We start from the raw sequence: 16,102 nt of genomic DNA, 5'->3' as shown, positions 1-16,102 counted from the left end.
TCACGCACACACGATCACGATCACGATCACGATCACGATCACGATACCACCGGCGCCGCCGCGTGCCCACGCCGTCTTCCCGGCGTGCCTCTCGCGAGCCAGGCGGCTTCCGCTTCCGCTCGCCCTCGGCGCCATCTTGGGAGTGGCGTGTCCCTGACGCCGGGCCCCGGCGGGCTGCCGCGGGCGGAAGAAGGGCAATGATAACGAGTCCCCTCGGAGGCACTGCTGCTGTCCGTCCTTGCGTCTCTGACCCTTCGTGATACGGAGAAATCACCCTTGACCGTACCAAGATGGCGGCTTAACCCTGCCCGCGCCGCACTGCGCATGCGCTTTCCGCGGCTCGGGACGAGAGGGTGTTCAGCGCCTGCGGGGACAGGAAGTGACGCCATCGCGCCCGGCGTGCGGTGGGCGGGCAGCGGAAGGAGGGCAGTGGCCATCTTTAGTGCCGGCAGGAGCGGCGCCGGTGTCCCGATGCCGGCGGAGAAGATGGCGGTGGACGGGCCCGAGCAGGTGCGGCGGGGCCGGGCCGGAGCGGGGTGCGGCCGCCGGCCGGGGGGTGCTCGGGTCGCGCCGTGCCGCCGCGGGGCTCTGCTGGGACCGGGCTGGTCGGGGCCTGGCGAGCGCCGTGACTCGGCGGGTCTCGCCTCTGCGTCCCCCAGGGCGGGGGCTGACCGGGGCCTGGGGCAGCCTTGGGGGGTGCGGGACGAGGCTCCGGGAGGGGGTAGGGAGGAGGGGGAAGGGATGTGCGGGTGGGAACGGCGAGACCCGGCGGGGAACGGGCGCTTTGGGGCTGTTGCTGGGCCCCGGCCCGGGGAGCCAGAAGGTGGGTGGAAGGGAAAGCGGGGACTCGGGCCCTGACCCGGGGAGGTCGCAGGGGGGAAATGGAGACCAGAGGATCTGCACGGAGGCTGACCGGGAGTAGAGATGGTTTTCCAGGGCCTGGGTGGAATGGGAGGCCCTTGGGGCTAAGGCCGGTGCTGCTGTGCTCTGCTCTCCTACAGATGGAGATGGACGATGGGAAAGGTGGCACGGGGCTCCGTCAGTACTACCTGTCCAAGATTGAGGAGCTGCAGGTGAGCCAGTCCCGGCTACGCAGCAGATGCCCAGCCGGCCTGCCCCACAACGGCATTGCTGTGCTTCCACATGGGGCTGCGTGGCCACGTCCCTATGCCTGCACTTGCCTTGAGAGCACCCACAGCCTTTTCTGTGCTGTGGGTGCCCTGTTCTGCGGTGCGAGGTGGAAGTGGTGCCCCAGGGTGGTATCTACAAGCAGGACCCAACTTTTGAGCGGTGCGGGTGTATGAGATGAGTGTCAGTTGTGCAAGCTGACAGCACCGCTGTGTGTGTGCGAGATGTTGCACAGCCCTTGGCAGTGGGGTTTGGCTGGCTGCGTCCTTCTGGGAAGGCCTGTACCCCTCCAGGTGCCTGTCCCAAGATGGAGGCCGTCGTGCCCACGCTTGGTTGATGTGAGCGCTGCATGGGACATGGAGGACTTGGCAAAGCTTTTCTCCCAACAGCTCATCGTGAACGAGAAGAGCCAGAATCTGCGTCGCCTGCAGGCACAGAGAAATGAGTTGAATGCTAAAGGTACAGCTTGGCTCCTGTCGTCTTCCTCACCCGGGGTCCTGTGGCTGGCCCTACCTGCAGGGCTGGTGGCTCCTGGCCTGGCTGCTGGCCACCGTGGCGAGTGCTGCCCCTCCGTCGTGGGCAGGGGGTCTGGGCATGGGTGCCTGTGGCTGGCTGCTGACGTCCCCCTCTCTGCAGTGCGCCTGCTGCGGGAAGAGCTGCAGCTGCTGCAGGAGCAGGGGTCCTACGTGGGAGAAGTGGTGAGAGCCATGGACAAGAAGAAAGTGCTCGTCAAGGTACGAGGCTGCGCTGTCCCAGGGGTGACCAGGGCTGGGCAGAACACAGGGGTGAGCGGGGTGGGGTCTGACAGACCCTGCCTTTGACCCCATGGGGGTTGGAGCAAGTATGAGCATGATCTCTGGGGGGGCGTAACAACTAAAAGATGTGAAGTGAGAGCTCTTCCTCCAGAGGAGCACATTGCGGCAGCTGTCCTGGACCCAAACCTTCCCCAGGCTGGTGGGAGGCAGCTGGCTTAGGGCTTCCTGGGGGCAGGAGGGGCCGCAGGGTGTTTGGCAGTGGCTGAGCTCTCTGGCTCCTTCGTCCCGCTCCGAGCAGCCGGTGTGCATGTTGGGCACACAACAGGGGACTTCTCAGAGAAATAACTCTCACACTGGCAACTGCTGCCTTCCAGGTGCATCCGGAGGGGAAGTTTGTGGTGGACGTGGACAAGAACATCGACATTAACGACGTGAGTGTCCTGGGGCTCTGGGAGGGGATGTGACCGCTCCCTCTGGGCAGCCTGGTGCTGCCTGCCCGCTTCCTTGCTGCAGGGATGCTGAGCTCTTCTCCGCTCTCGCTGCAGGTCACCCCGAACTGCCGCGTGGCCCTGCGCAATGACAGCTACACGCTGCACAAGATCCTGCCCAACAAAGTGGACCCTCTCGTGTCCCTGATGATGGTGGAGAAGGTTCCGGATTCCACTTACGAGATGATCGGGGGGTTGGATAAGCAGATAAAGGAGATCAAGGAAGTGATCGAGCTGCCGGTCAAGCACCCTGAGCTTTTTGAGGCGCTGGGGATTGCCCAGCCCAAGGCAAGTGCTGCTGCTGTGGGCGTGGGGTGGGGTCGGTGTTTGCGGGTGCTGCGGTGCTGCCTGTGTCACCCCTGGGGACGTCCCCGTGTCTCCTGCCAGGGTGTGGCTGCCTGTGCGGGCACGGGCAGGGGTGCTGAGCCCGGCCTGGCAGCGATGCTGATGTCTCCACGTGGCTGTTGCAGGGCGTGCTGCTCTATGGACCCCCCGGCACAGGCAAGACCTTGCTGGCCAGGGCCGTGGCCCACCACACCGACTGCACTTTCATCCGCGTCTCAGGCTCCGAGCTGGTGCAGAAGTTCATCGGCGAAGGTAAAAGGGTGCAGGGGGAGGCAGCTGCTTGTGCCCGAGCCCCAGCGAGGGCTGGTGTGGGGCTGGGTGGCCTTGAGACAGGCCTCTTGCGCGGTGTCCGGGGCAGACAGAAGCACTGCGGCTGTGCCGAGCTGTGCGCGGTGCCAGGGCTCAGCCCTCTCTGCTCCCTGCAGGCGCCCGCATGGTGCGGGAGCTGTTTGTGATGGCCCGGGAACATGCTCCCTCCATCATCTTCATGGACGAGATCGACTCCATTGGCTCCTCCCGCCTGGAGGGGGGCTCTGGCGGGGACAGCGAGGTGCAGCGCACGATGCTGGAGCTCCTCAACCAGCTCGATGGCTTTGAGGCCACCAAAAACATCAAGGTAGGAGGGTGCCGTCCCTGCCTGGGGATGGGGCCGCGTCCTGCTGGCCCTGGGGTGGCAGTGGGGTGCCCAGAGCGGTGACGGTTGTTCTCCCCATACAGGTGATCATGGCCACGAACCGCATTGACATCCTGGACTCGGCTCTGCTGCGCCCTGGCCGCATCGACAGGAAGATTGAGTTCCCCCCTCCCAATGAGGAGGTAGGTGGGGTGTCCCGCAGCGGGCCCCGGCTATCCTCGTCCTCCCTCAGGGGAGTGCGTTGTCCCCAGCCCTCTCTGGGAGCCATTCCTGCGGCTCCAACCCTTGCTTTGCTGCTGCTCTCCTCCAGGCCCGCCTAGACATCCTCAAGATCCACTCCCGGAAAATGAACCTGACGCGGGGCATCAATCTGCGGAAGATTGCGGAGCTGATGCCGGGGGCGTCAGGCGCAGAAGTGAAGGTGAGCTGGCAGCGCTGCGGCGGCACCGGGGCTGGCAGAGCCGGAGAGCAGTGGGTGACGTCTGTGTCCCTCACAGGGGGTGTGCACAGAAGCTGGCATGTACGCGCTGAGGGAGAGGCGGGTGCACGTCACACAAGAAGACTTCGAAATGGCTGTCGCCAAGGTCAGTGCCACAGGGGAGGCGGGGGGGGGTGTGCTGGGTTCCTCCCATAACGGGGAGCTGCACAAACTGTCCTGGGCAGCATCGGCTGGGAGCTGTGAAGCTTGAAGGGGGTCAGTTCTGGGGACAAACATCAGTGTTAAGGGGGTTGTCCCCAAGTTCTTAAGCTGTAAGTGATGTGGAAGAGGGGGTGGAGACCTTTTCCAGGGCTGTGGTGCACAGCCAGAGGTGGCTGGAGATGGAGGCTGCAGCGCGTTCCCCATGCAGGGCTGAAGCTTGGTATTGGGGGAGTCTTGGGGGTGTTATTAGCACCCAAAAGGGGGGAGTAGGAGGGGACGTGCATGCTTGGAACCAACTGTCTCTTCCTCCCTGCCCAGGTGATGCAGAAGGACAGTGAGAAGAACATGTCCATCAAGAAGCTGTGGAAGTAACGGTGAGGCTGCCCCTCGGGCTGCGTTGTCTCTAATAAAGCGCTGCTACGGCTATGCCTGTGCGCTGATTTGGGGAAAGGGGTGGGCTGCAGGACTCCAGCACGCGCGCGCACACACACACACACAGAGCTGCTGCTAACTGATTTTATTAGAAAATATCCAAAATAGACAAAAAATGGTTACACAAGAGGCAGAGCAGGCACCCCTGAGCCGTACACCCTGGGAAATATGTAAACGCCCCCCTCCCCTCTGCCTGCGACCACCCGGAAGAGGCAGAGCTGCTCCGACTGCACCGCGAGGAGGGTGCGGGCAGGGGGCCAGCGGGGTTAAGGCACTTCAGCGGGTCCGGTGGGTGGCGGCACCGTCCCCTCAGCCCAGCGCTGTGGTCCCCTTGCTCCCCAGCATCTCCAGTTCGCTCAGAGCCCCGGCGGGGGCAGAGCTACCCCCTCTGCCCCCCTGAGACGAGTCGCTAATTATGTAAAACAGCAGGGGGGTAGTGGAGTAATCAACTGATTGTCAAAAACTTAACACTAAAAAACTTGGTTACCTATAAAAAGAACAGCTTGGGCCAAGCCAGCCCTCTGAGAACAACCATGAACCACTGCATAGATTGAGGCGATGAGTGCAGTAAGAGGAACTCAATATATTAATCAAATACAAACCCACTGTACAAAACGCTTTTTTTTTTTCTTTTTTTATAAAACCTGTTCACAAAAATAGTGCAAAACATCGGGCACCAGCGCTGGGGGGAGGAGCTGGCGTTTGGAATGACAAAACTTTGGTTGAAGAGGGGCAGGGCCGGGCCTGCGTCGCGGCAGCTGGGCTCAGGGAGGGCTGGCAGGACAGGCAGCACCTCCTGGTCGGCACGGGCAGCTTTTTCCCTGCTGGGCAGCAACTCCAGGAGGGCTTTTGGCCAGAGGAGGGGAGCGAGCAGGAGAGCTGCGGTCAGTGCTACGGGGAAGAGGCGAACGGCACGATGCAAAAGCAGGATGCGTTAACGCAGCGGAAAGGCTGCAGCGGGACTTTGGGGGGAACCGGGGGACCCTCCGCTGTGCTCTGCCTGTGGCTAGAGCTTCCCGGCCGAGGGGAGCCCAGGGGTGCTAGTGGCTCCGAATCCCTCCAGGCACATAGGCTTTGTGCAAGTGCTGTATTTGATTCCAGTAAAAAGTACCGTCAGGCTCAGGCAGCAGGGAGAGAAGGAGCTCCCGAGCCTCCACCGGCCCCTTAGGTGAGGCGGATCCCGAGCACTTGTTCCAGTTCCTGCCGACGCTGCTGGACCTGGAGGAGACAAGGGCAGTCGGGCAGGGGGAGAGGGCTGCCCCGGGGACCCCCCCGCTGCCATCCCAACCCGCTGCAGCACCCCACCAGCACGGCCCGGAGCCCACCTTGGCGAAGATGTGTCTGCCCACAGCCTCCTGTGCCCAGGGCTGCTGGTAGAACTCGGCTCGCCGCTCCTCCTCAGGGTTCCCGATCACATCCGTTATGATCTGAGCAAAGCACGGGATGCGGAGGATACGGGGTGAGCACCAGGGCTGGACCCGCCCCACAGCCCTTCACCCTGCCCAGCCCTGGGGTTTTACCTTGAGGTCCCTCCTCTGAGATTTGATCCATTCCTGGATGAAATCCTGCGGGTTGTTGCTGAAGCTCAGCATGAAATCGCGTTGCGTCTTCAGCTGGTTGATGGATTCGATGGTCTCGTGAATCTAGGGAGACGGCAAGGGGTGAGGGACAGCTGTGTCCCCCTGGAACAGGACCCCAGGCTCCCCCCAGCTCTGGTGCAGCCCTGAAGTGCCACCCGGGCTGCGCCCCGCTGGCTCCCCGCACCTTGGCATCCAGGGAGGCGATCTCCTGCTGGTTGGTGGTGGAAGCCAGGAAGTTGCTCATCTGAGCTTTCAGGGGATCATCCACCTCCACATCGATGTCGTAGCAGGCTGTCTTCTTCTGGTCATTGGGGTCCACGCTGGGAGGAAACAGGGCGTGAGGGGGGACGTCCTCAGCCTCCACCCTGCTGTAGGGGCGGATCGACTCCCCGACAGCAACACAAGTGCCCCAAGAAGCCCCCACATTTGTCTGCCCGATTCTTGCCCTCCCAAGGGACATGTGCTCGCTGCTGCTTTGGGCTGGAGACCTCGCAGCCCCTGCAGTTTTGCCCTCTCCTCCCGCACCCTGCTGGGGAGGGACCCTGCCCCCCCGGCCCTGGGGAACGCTGCCCAGCACGCCCTCCACCCCTACCTGATGGTGTGGTTGATGATGATGGGATCTGGGTGCTGCAGGAGCCCCGCCAGCTTCATGGGGATCTCAGAGAAGCGCATGCGGATGCAGTTAAAGATCTGGAGGGGCAAAGCAGAGCGTTTGCGGTGCACGGCAGGGGCTCCCTCCACCCGCCATGGAAAGGGCCAGGCAGGAGGCGGGGGGACCTGCCCAGCCCTGGTTTGTGCACAGCAAGCTGATGGATGCAAGCCCCTGCGGAAGGGGCATAAACTGAGACTGGCCAGTCTGGCGTGTCTGTTTTGAGCCAGAAAAGATGCTTTTTCTGGCCTTACTGGAGGTGGGAAGGGTGCTCTCCTCCCAGCAAAGCGTGCTAGTGCCACGGGGTGAGGGCTGACCTGGCGGAAGTAGCGGTTGCAGTTGATGTACTCCTTCTCGTGACTGTCCTGCAGCTTGTTGTGCTTGATGTAGAGCCAGAGTGCCTGCATGATGCTGGCGCGGGTCTGGGTGTGCACCCCAAGCAGGCGAGCCAGGCGAGGGTCCAGTTTGTACTGTGGTGGCTGCAGGGACAGGCAGGATGAAGGGGGTCTGGCACTGGGAAGGGCCCCTCCTGTGCGCATGCTGCCCCACACAGCCCTTGTGTCACGCACTCGTGTCCCCGCAGGCTGCAAGGTCTGTGCCTGGGGCTCTCTGTGCTCCTTTCCATCCCCACAGCCCCCCCACAATGGCCTCATATTAAGGCTCTGCCCCAGCCCAGGCCCGTTTGCCCCCGCCGGACCTCCGCGCACAGACAAGCCGTGCTGGAGGAAGGGCAGCGGGGCACGGGCAGCAGAAGCGGAGCCCCTGGGCCCCTACCTGGTGATCCAGCATGAGCAGCAGAGTGCATTTCACATTGACGTCACCAGGACGCTTCACTTGGAAGCCATCAGTCTCCTGGGTTGTGGGCAGCCGGTGCCACTATGAGAGACCAAGGGGACATCGGTCGACTCAAGGACCACAACAAGCCACCCACTAACAGGCTTTGGGGTCTGCAGGCAGGAGCAGAGAGCCGGTGCTCGGGCTCTGCGCAGGGGTCTAGCAGAGGCAGACAGCCTGGATCCCACCCCTGGCAAATCTGGGAGTCTGATCCCAGTGGGCTTTCAGCTGAGAGCCCAACCGGTCCAACAAATACAGCTTGATGTCCTCCAGCCCAGAGGCAGACGGGAGTTTGGATGGGCTGGGGGAGTTACAGCCCTGAGCACCTGATGTCAAGGGCTCAAACAGCTCCTGGAGTCAATGGGGGATCAGTCCTGCCTCAGCCAGTGCAGGGGCTGGGCATCAGAGCTGCTCTCACAAACCAGCCCATGCATGAAGGGGATTCACCCCCACCCCAGCAGGCTCCACCACAGAAACAAGCGTTTCTCGGGGTGAAAAGCATGAGCTGGGTGCAGGGAAAGCCCACTGCAGGGCAGCAGGACCCCAAGAAAGGTCTGATCCCGCTCACAGGCAGAGCTTAATCTCCCCGAGGACCTTCCAGCCAGGCAGTGGGCTGGGAGGCAGCAGGGCAGACCCTTCTCCCCGCTTGGCGCTGGGATGCACAGACGAGCCTTTCTGTGGCATCATCACCTGCGCTGGGCCTCACATTTGCAAATCTGCAGGGCCCGGAGCTGCCCCAGCTGCCTCAGAGCCATGTCCTCACTGCAGCCCCACACCTCAGCTCTAGCTGCGTACTCGCAGGCATGAGGGGGTTAAGAGCTGAGGGGGCAGCAGTTGCTGCCAGCCAGCACCAAGGAGGAAATATCATAGAATCATCGAATCGTTTAGATTGGAAAAGACCTTTAAGATCATCCAGTCCAACCATTAACCTAACACTACCACCTCCCATCGTCCGCTGGGGATAACGGCTCTCCCCAGCCTGCCCGGGGTGTGGAGCCAGCCCTGCAGGGCGGCCGGGCACCTCCCACCTCACCTCCACCAGATGGTTGTCTGGCCCGTACAGCTCTTTGTCCAGCTCGATGACGAGGCTCTTGAAAAAGGAGGAGAACTTCCTCTTCTGCTTGCTTGGCTGCAAAACCGAGCGTGAGAGGCTTACCAACCACAGAGGGACCCAAACACTGCCTCCAGCACCCAGCGAGCGGGGGGCTGTATCCACCCCAGCCAAGCTCTCAGCACAGAGCACCAGTGCTCCTCCCACCACCAGTTCATCCCTGCCCGTATCCTTACGTCCTCCAGCAGTTTGCCCTCCACACGTAGCTCCCAGGAGGCCACGCGCTCACCACCCTCCCCTTCTTCTTTGGCTGGGGTGAAAGTGTTGGAAATGTAAATCCTCAGCTTCCGCTTTTGCTGTGGAATAGGAAAACACAGAAGGGGGACGCTTGGAGCAAGAGGGTGGCTGGCAGCACCCACAGCAGCACCCGCCTTGTTCACTCCCACGCCACCCAGCTGCTCCCCCTCCCAGCCAGCCAGGGCTGCCACACACCGTCAGCGGTTTCTTAATGGCCTCCTGAATCTCCATCCTCTTCCGAGCGATGGTTTGGTCCAGCTTGCGCTCAAAGGCGAGGAGGTCCATGTAGGCTTGGGATTCTGGGACCAGTTCCCGGATCTGTCAAACAGAAATGGTCAGTCCCTTCTGGGCTGGGATGGGGTTGCGTCCCCCACGCCAGCCCCAGCAATGCTACTGGTGCTGAGGTGACACGCCAGGGAGTCACCGAGTGGTGGGCCCAGCACAAGAGCACCAATTCCTCATTTTAAGCAAAGACTACTGCCCTGCAAAGCTCTCCCCAAATCACAGAGTTGCCCTGTGGACTCCAGTTTGGAGGCTGTCACTGTGCCCAGCAGCCTGGTGTCACAGGCAGGTAATGTCACAGGCAGGTAATGGATTGTTAAGAGGGACCCCCAGGAGAGGCTTAGGGTCCTCCTGGGGTTTCCACCCCAAGCCACTGCTGCTCCTTGCTTGCCCAAAGTCATAGAATGATGGAATGCTTTGGGTTGGAAGGGACCTTCAGAGCCCACCCAGCCCAGCCCCTGCAGTGCCAGGGACAGCTTTAACCAGCCCAGGGTGCTCACAGCCCCGTCCAGCCTGGCCTGGGATGTTCCCAGGGATGGGGCCTCCACCGCCTCTCTGGGCAACCTGGGCCAGTGCTTCACCACCCTCACTGTAAAACATTACTTTCTTATATATGTCTAAATCTTTTCTTCTTTAGTTTAAATCCATTATTCCTTGTCCTGTCACAACAGGCCTTGCTAAAAGCTTGCCCCCCCCTTCCTGCAGCCCCTCTCAGCGCTGCCAGGCCGCACTCAGGCCTCCCCGCAGCCCCCTCCTCTCCAGGCTGAGCACCCCCAGCCCCCCAGCCTGGCCCCGCAGCAGAGGGGCTCCGGCCCTCGGGGCATTTCTGTGGCCTCCCCTGGCCCCGCTCCAGCAGCTCCGTGTCCTTGTGCCGAGGGCCCAGAGCTGGGCGCAGGGCTGCAGGGGGGGTCTGACCAGAGCAGAGTAGAGGGGCAGAATCCCCTCCCTTGACCTGCTGGCCCCGCTTCTTTTGATGCAGCCCAGGATACAGTTGGCTTTCTGGGCTGCGAGCGCACATACTCCTGCTTATCCAATTTGTGCACACCCCCAAACCTCTCCTGCCACCCCAGAGGAAGAGACAGAAATCTTCTAAGTTGGTTTGGGACTGAACAGAAATGCCCGGCAGGCAGGAGGTGGCTCAAGACCCCCCTCCTCGTGGGGACCTCATCACCCCAGCTGCCCTGGGAAGGCAGCACAGATGCACCACCTCCCTCCAGCAGCTCAGCTCCTTCCCCACGCACCAAGGCAGCACTCACCCTCTGCGGCAGGACCTTGTCAGCCATCTTCCTCCTTTTCACCCTGCAAAAAAGCACAGAGACAGGCAAAAAAAAAAAAAAAAAAATTACACTGCAAGCTCTTGCAGGACACCTTATTGCCTGCCCGGTGGGAAGCTGCTGCATGTCCCATGCTCGGGCAGCAGTGGCTCTCGGGACAACAGCGAGCTCTGCTCGCGTGCCAGGAGCCTGTCAGCTCTTTTGGCCCCATCCAGGCCACGGATGGGGCCAGGCTCCGGGCAGGGGAGTCACAGCGGCAGCGCCGGCTGCGTGCCACGTGGATCGCTCAGTCCGAGCCAGGCGTCAAGGCTGCAGTGAACAGGTCTGGGGGAGCGGGTCCCCTTTCAGGGCTGCTCCGTGTGACAGGGACTTTGGACTTGCAGGAGGGGAGCAAAGAAAGGCTGTAAGAGCATCTAGAGCATCCGTGTGACAGGGACTTTGGACTTGCAGGAGGGGAGCAAAGAAAGGCTGTAAGAGCATCTAGAGCACAAGCCCTTGGATTAGCGCTGGAAAGCAAATGAGTGAGAAATTATAACCCTGTGGGCAAGCCAAAAGGACTCCGGAGGGGAAGGTGTTGGACATCTAGAGCCTGTTACCAGGGAAGGAAATCCAGCCCCTGGTTTCAATTTGCTTTGCTGCTGCTGCTTGCTAAAGGTGCTGCAGGGCAGGAGCAAGGAGAAGGTGGTATAAGGCAAAGCTGCGGCTGCAGGCACACTCCCGTCTGCAGGACAGTGTTCCTGAGTTTCCTCTCTGGAAGTGGCCGTCACATTCTCCCAATCCTACAAACCAAAGCCCAGTTGCAGGAGCTCACTTAAAAACACCTGAAAACAAATCAACCTTGCCACAGTGCGGCCGAAATCCTCGTGGGTAGAGGAAGCAGAGTGGCCTCTAGAGCCGCAGCACGGCTGCAGCCTTGCTCAGAGCCATTTTAGCTCTCTCCAAGCGTGTAGTACCCTGTCAGACCACAGGGCCCCAGGCTCTCCTCCCTTCCCGCATGCTGCAGGCTCCCGTTGAATTCCCTCTCAATGCCTGAGCACGCGGGGAAATGCTCTCCTCCCATTCTGCTGCACATGTGAGTAAGAGATGGGGCAGAGTCCAGCAGGCAAAGGGAAGTCCCTTTCCCTTGGCAGCATGCGAAGCAGCAGGGCAGCAAACGTGGGCGTTCGCGCTGCCATGACAAGATGGCCAAGGTACACCAGCTGCCCCACGGCTGCTCGCGCAGGAGGACATGCCAGGAGGGCAGCCCTAGCTAAGGCGGTCAGAGCACTTCTTTGAGCCCTTCTTGCTGCATTAACTGCTTCCTGCCCTGCAGGGCTTGGCCACCCCATTAGCAGCTGGCATGTCCTGATCCCCTGATCTGCAGCCGGCTGGGAGTGAGGATGCTCGGACCAGCCGAGCACAGCTGATCCCACGCAGCCAGCCCCCGGGAATGGAGCTGCAGCCTTATCTGGCCACTGACGTCCTTGCAAGCTGCCCCTTGTCCTTAATCCCCAGCTCGCTCTGGAGCACCGAAGGGATGCACAGCCGCTCTGCCGAGGCTGTGACTCCCTGCAAAGGGATCACGGAGCCAGCCAAGCTGCTGGCCGCTGACCCTGCCACGCAGCCAGGGCAGGGAATGGGACCTGAGCATCCATTAGGACCAAGGGACCCTGCCCTGAGAAACAGCCTCCAGTAAGCAAGAAGCCCTCATGGAAAACAGAAACAGAGCAAAGCAATTAGCAGCGTTGTAAACAAGCGAGGAGCTGCTGGCAGAGCCTCGCCTGCGGCTTGCTGAGACCAGCCCCAGTGAACAGTCCTACCGAGACCGCAGCTCCAGGGAGCGTCTCTGCAGCCTGCCACCCTCAACCCCTGTTCCCACCCGTGTCTGTGCCTGCCGTGGCCAGCAGGAACCCCTGGGAGAAAGGCAGACCCCAAGGAGCTGGCACTGGGGCCTCTGGCAAGCACAAACACACGCAATGAGGCTTTTTAGTTACTGGCATCAGAGAGCAGAGCCCGGGGAAGCTACAAGCTGAGTGATCTCTGCCCCCATCCCCACCCCCCCGGCATCACAAAACACGCCAGCCCCGAGCTCTGGCAGGTTTCCCACTGCTGGCGGTGCCAGCCGGGGGAGGCTGCAGGCAAGCCGTGCCAGCTCCCGCCCCGCTGCGGGCAGCTCGCCCCTCTGCAGCAGGGCAGGGAGCTGCGGGTTTCTGCGGTGAAATGCAACTGGGACCCAGCGGGTCAAACCAACCCCCCCCAGGCTGCTGTAGGTGTCTGTGCCGGAGCGGGAGGGTGCCCACCCCTTACCCTCTCCTCTGGGTGGCCAGCGGCGGCTGTGCCTGGGGGGTCAGCAGGCGCTTCCTGAAGGGGTCCATCATCGACTGCGGCAGGCCGGGTCTCATCGGGGAGGCTGCTCCGTAAGGGGGGGCTCCCGGTGGTCCCACCTGCAGCCCTGCCATGGGCATCCGGCTGCCCGGCGGCATCCCGGGGCGCTAGCAGGGAAGAGAAGAGAGGAAGAGTGCGTGTTAAACATTGCCCTGTGAGGGGGCTTGACCTTTGCCGGGGACCAGCGGATGCCATCCACCCTCTTGCTTCCTCCCTGGGAGAAATTTCAGAGGCTGTTCCCTGCTCCGAGGTGCAGGAGGACAGTGCAGGAAGGAGGGAAGGACACCAGGAGCTGCAGCCTTCCTTGCAGGAAGAGTGATGGGAAAGCAGAACCGGGACGAGCAGAAGCCACTGACCACAGGGGAAGCCCGGCCTGCCAGCCGGCACGGAGCCGAAGCCGTGCATGGCCCCAAGCCACCGCCACGCAGCAGGAGACATCAGACCTGGAGCTGCGCGAGACCCCGTCGTGAGGGTCACTGCCTGCAAAGCCTTCACCCTGGGGACATCAGTGGCTGTGGTGTGGGTTGTGCCATGGGTTCCTCTCCGGAAAGCGCCAGTGCTGGCAGACACAACGCCTGGGAGGGAAGTGGGGCAATCCCACTTCCTAATGGCACTGGCCATGAGGCCAGCCGGCAGGCAGGAAGGAAGCTGAGCTCCTGGGCACAGGGGATGGAAGCAAGAGCTCATCCCCCACCAGCACGCCAGCTCCTGCCGCCGTCCTTCCCCTTCCAGGGACCCAGAAAGGGAATTTATGAGCCACACAGACACCTAACCGTTCCTGCAAGGGATCCCGACCCAGGGCAGCACTCACAGCCCCTCCCCATCCCCTGGGGCAGAGCAGCTTGGCAAGCCAGCACCTGCACTGCCGGCTCGCAGGTGCCACCAGGTCTACACCCCACGCATCCCCCCCGGGACCCTCGACAGATGGTCACAGCACCCCACGACCTGCCAGCCGTCCCTACGTGCTCCAGCCTGCTTCACCAGCAGTCCCAGCCAACGGCCTCCCAGGATCCTTTGATCCTCAAGCTCCCCACTGCCAAGATGCGAGCCTGGGAGAGCCACCAAGCCAGCAGAGCAATATTTCTCCCCTGCCGCAGGCTCCTTAACGTGCCAGGACATCCCCCACGGCTCCCCTCCCACCGCCCTGCCGGGGCACACGGCCGTGCTGCGGAAGAGAGCTAACGAAGCCACTCTTATCTCAAAGGAGCCCAGCAAGGCAACAGCGTGAGCCGACAAGCTTCTCTGCATACAGGCATTAATTTCAGCGCAAACCCTGGGCACAGGAGGGCTGGGAGCACAAGACCACCGCTGGCAGCCTGCCTGTCCTCCGCAGCTTTTACGGGCAGGCTCAGAGCTGCAGTGGGGAGGTTGGTTTGATGGCAGCTGGAGCCAAAACCTACTTGCCTCCTCCCCGAAGAGCCGGTAAACACGAAACCAGGAGCTCAAGTTGCTCCTGCTTCGGAGCCCGAGGCCACAGGCATCTCTGCAAGCAGGAGATCCCAAAAACATACCAACTGCTGCACTGAGAAGCGTATTGCAGCTGGGAATTCAAGCGGCAGCAGGCCATGGGATTAGTGCTGCACGTGGAAGTTCAGAAACATGCACACGAAGCGCGGGCAGAGCACATTACACAACCAAATGATGCCTCCACCTTTGCTCAGCCTTCTTTTGAAGCAGCACCTCCAGAGCCTGGGCTCACTAACATGCCCTTGCTACAAGGCAGGAGCCTGTTTCTTCCTTAACAGCCCCCAGATGTTTCTCTCCTCCTGATCGGCCACATCTGCACAACTCCTCATGATAAGTGGGACCGCATGTGCATCGCTAAGAGCTGACCGTGGCCAGCAGCACCTCCTCTTTTGTCAAAAATCACAAGGCAAGAACCCACTTTCTCTGGGTTTATCAAGAAATCTTCTGTGGCAGGGCTGGGACGAGAAGCAGCACCGAGATCCACATGCTTTGCAAAATTAAAGAACACAGGCAGCAGATAAATACTGTTTGTCAGTGCAGTGTGGCTACAGGAGGACCATGCTCCCATAACCGTGCCGACTCACCTGCAAGGGCTTCTGGAGAACACATAAGCCATGAGAAGAGGCTGTGAAACTTATAATCAGAAATCTGGGAGCCCTAAGAAAAGTTGCATAGTGCCAAAGCTGCTTACAGTCACCTGCAGCTCCCTTGAGCCACCACAAGCACGGAGAAGACAGACGGCTTTCCAGGAAAACCTTGCCCCTGGGTGTTTCCCAAGCCCACCCAGGAGACCACGGTCAGTGCCATGGGGAAACCAGTCTGAGGTCAGGCAGGTTCCCTACGTGACAACACACAACAATGCAACCCCTTCCCAAAGCACATGGAGGGGGGAACGCCATCAGCAGCTTGCTTGGAGTAAGAGGCGATGTGGCCACGACCAGCTCCTGTCCTTCGGCGAGGACGGCTCTCACCACCGCCATGCCCCAAGGTCTCTCCTACCTCCTTCTGTCACCCCATGGGTCACGTTTCTGATCTGTCCCTGAAATGAGAGATTTGGAGGCTGGCTGAGTTGGTTGAGAGGGTCTTTGACAGCTCCACATGAGTGACAGCATCTTGTGCAACGTGTCCTGCATGTCCATCTGCTCTTTGGAGGGCCAGAGACTGCTCAGTTACAAGAGGAGACACCTCTGTCAGCAGGACGAATGGATCTATCGTACTTAAGACTTTAACATCACCTCCATAAACATCTGAGAACCATCAGCCACAGTTAAGCTGCCAGGGGAGCAAGCTCCAGCCCACCAGGGACCTGCACTCGATCACTTGGATGAGCAAAAACAGGGAAGGCAGAATTCTCCACGCAGATGGTTTTTTTCCTCTCAATTTACCATTAAGATTTGCAAATTGCTCACGGAGAAGCCTCCAGGCGAAGCAGGGCCAGCCTCTGCCTTGTGTTCAATCAGTGACCGCACCCCTGTCCGGGGGAGCCTCAGCTCCCCGAAGGCTGCAGGCTCCCAAGACTCAACTCACGCGAGTGTGGCGCAGCCTTAAATCTCCGGCTAAGCCATGGAGCAGCATTACAGCCGTGGCGGGGTCAAGCCAGCCTCCAGCCTGCTTCGGAAGCCCTGGAAATTAGCAGGATGCAAATGGGCTTAAATTCAGGAAATTTTGTTAGACCAGCTCAAACCAAAGAGACCTTCCTTAGCTCCTTCCTGGCTCACAGAACCCCCTGTCCCTCCATCCACCCCTCTTCACCCAGGGCAGCGCTGCTGCCCCATCCCCTCCGGGTACTGCCTCGTCCTCCCCTCCCTGCCCCACCGCCCCTGCCAGTGGGGCGGACAAAGGGCAAACCTCGCAAGCTCAGTTCTGAGGAACACGCTGGACT

The 16,102-nt window shown here is 61.1% G+C and overlaps 2 protein-coding genes across 3 annotated transcripts; one reads left to right on the top strand and one right to left on the bottom strand.

Annotated features, from left to right (window-relative positions):
• Window positions 1-437: 437 nt before the first annotated feature.
• On the top strand, window positions 438-4,416 carry PSMC5 (proteasome 26S subunit, ATPase 5). Of its 2 annotated transcripts, XM_075723067.1 has the most exons (12): window positions 438-510; window positions 1,002-1,073; window positions 1,518-1,587; window positions 1,765-1,862; window positions 2,258-2,314; window positions 2,429-2,659; window positions 2,842-2,968; window positions 3,142-3,332; window positions 3,434-3,532; window positions 3,661-3,771; window positions 3,848-3,934; window positions 4,309-4,416. In XM_075723067.1, the coding sequence occupies exons 1-12, from the start codon at window positions 472-474 to the stop codon at window positions 4,360-4,362; spliced, it is 1,236 nt and encodes a 411-aa protein (XP_075579182.1). In that variant the 5' UTR covers window positions 438-471; the 3' UTR covers window positions 4,363-4,416. The 2 variants fall into 2 exon arrangements, with proteins under 2 accessions (XP_075579182.1, XP_075579181.1); XM_075723066.1 differs by lacking the exons at window positions 438-510; window positions 1,002-1,073 and having other exon boundaries at window positions 1,083-1,587.
• A 373-nt stretch (window positions 4,417-4,789) lies between these two features.
• Window positions 4,790-12,860, bottom strand: SMARCD2 (SWI/SNF related BAF chromatin remodeling complex subunit D2). Its single transcript, XM_075723065.1, has 12 exons — window positions 12,676-12,860; window positions 10,372-10,414; window positions 9,029-9,151; window positions 8,773-8,892; window positions 8,519-8,614; window positions 7,426-7,527; window positions 6,969-7,130; window positions 6,595-6,692; window positions 6,187-6,322; window positions 5,943-6,065; window positions 5,748-5,849; window positions 4,790-5,640 (listed from the first exon to the last, which is right to left on the bottom strand). The coding sequence occupies exons 1-12, from the start codon at window positions 12,849-12,851 to the stop codon at window positions 5,587-5,589; spliced, it is 1,335 nt and encodes a 444-aa protein (XP_075579180.1). The 5' UTR covers window positions 12,852-12,860; the 3' UTR covers window positions 4,790-5,586.
• Between the last annotated feature and the right edge of the window lie 3,242 nt (window positions 12,861-16,102).

This window comes from Pelecanus crispus, chromosome 18 (genome assembly GCF_030463565.1).
Source record: "Pelecanus crispus isolate bPelCri1 chromosome 18, bPelCri1.pri, whole genome shotgun sequence".
In the NCBI taxonomy this organism is placed as follows: Eukaryota; Metazoa; Chordata; class Aves; order Pelecaniformes; family Pelecanidae; genus Pelecanus; species Pelecanus crispus.
Note: the sequence above shows the minus strand (reverse complement) of the source record. Positions and strands in the feature narration are given on the sequence as shown.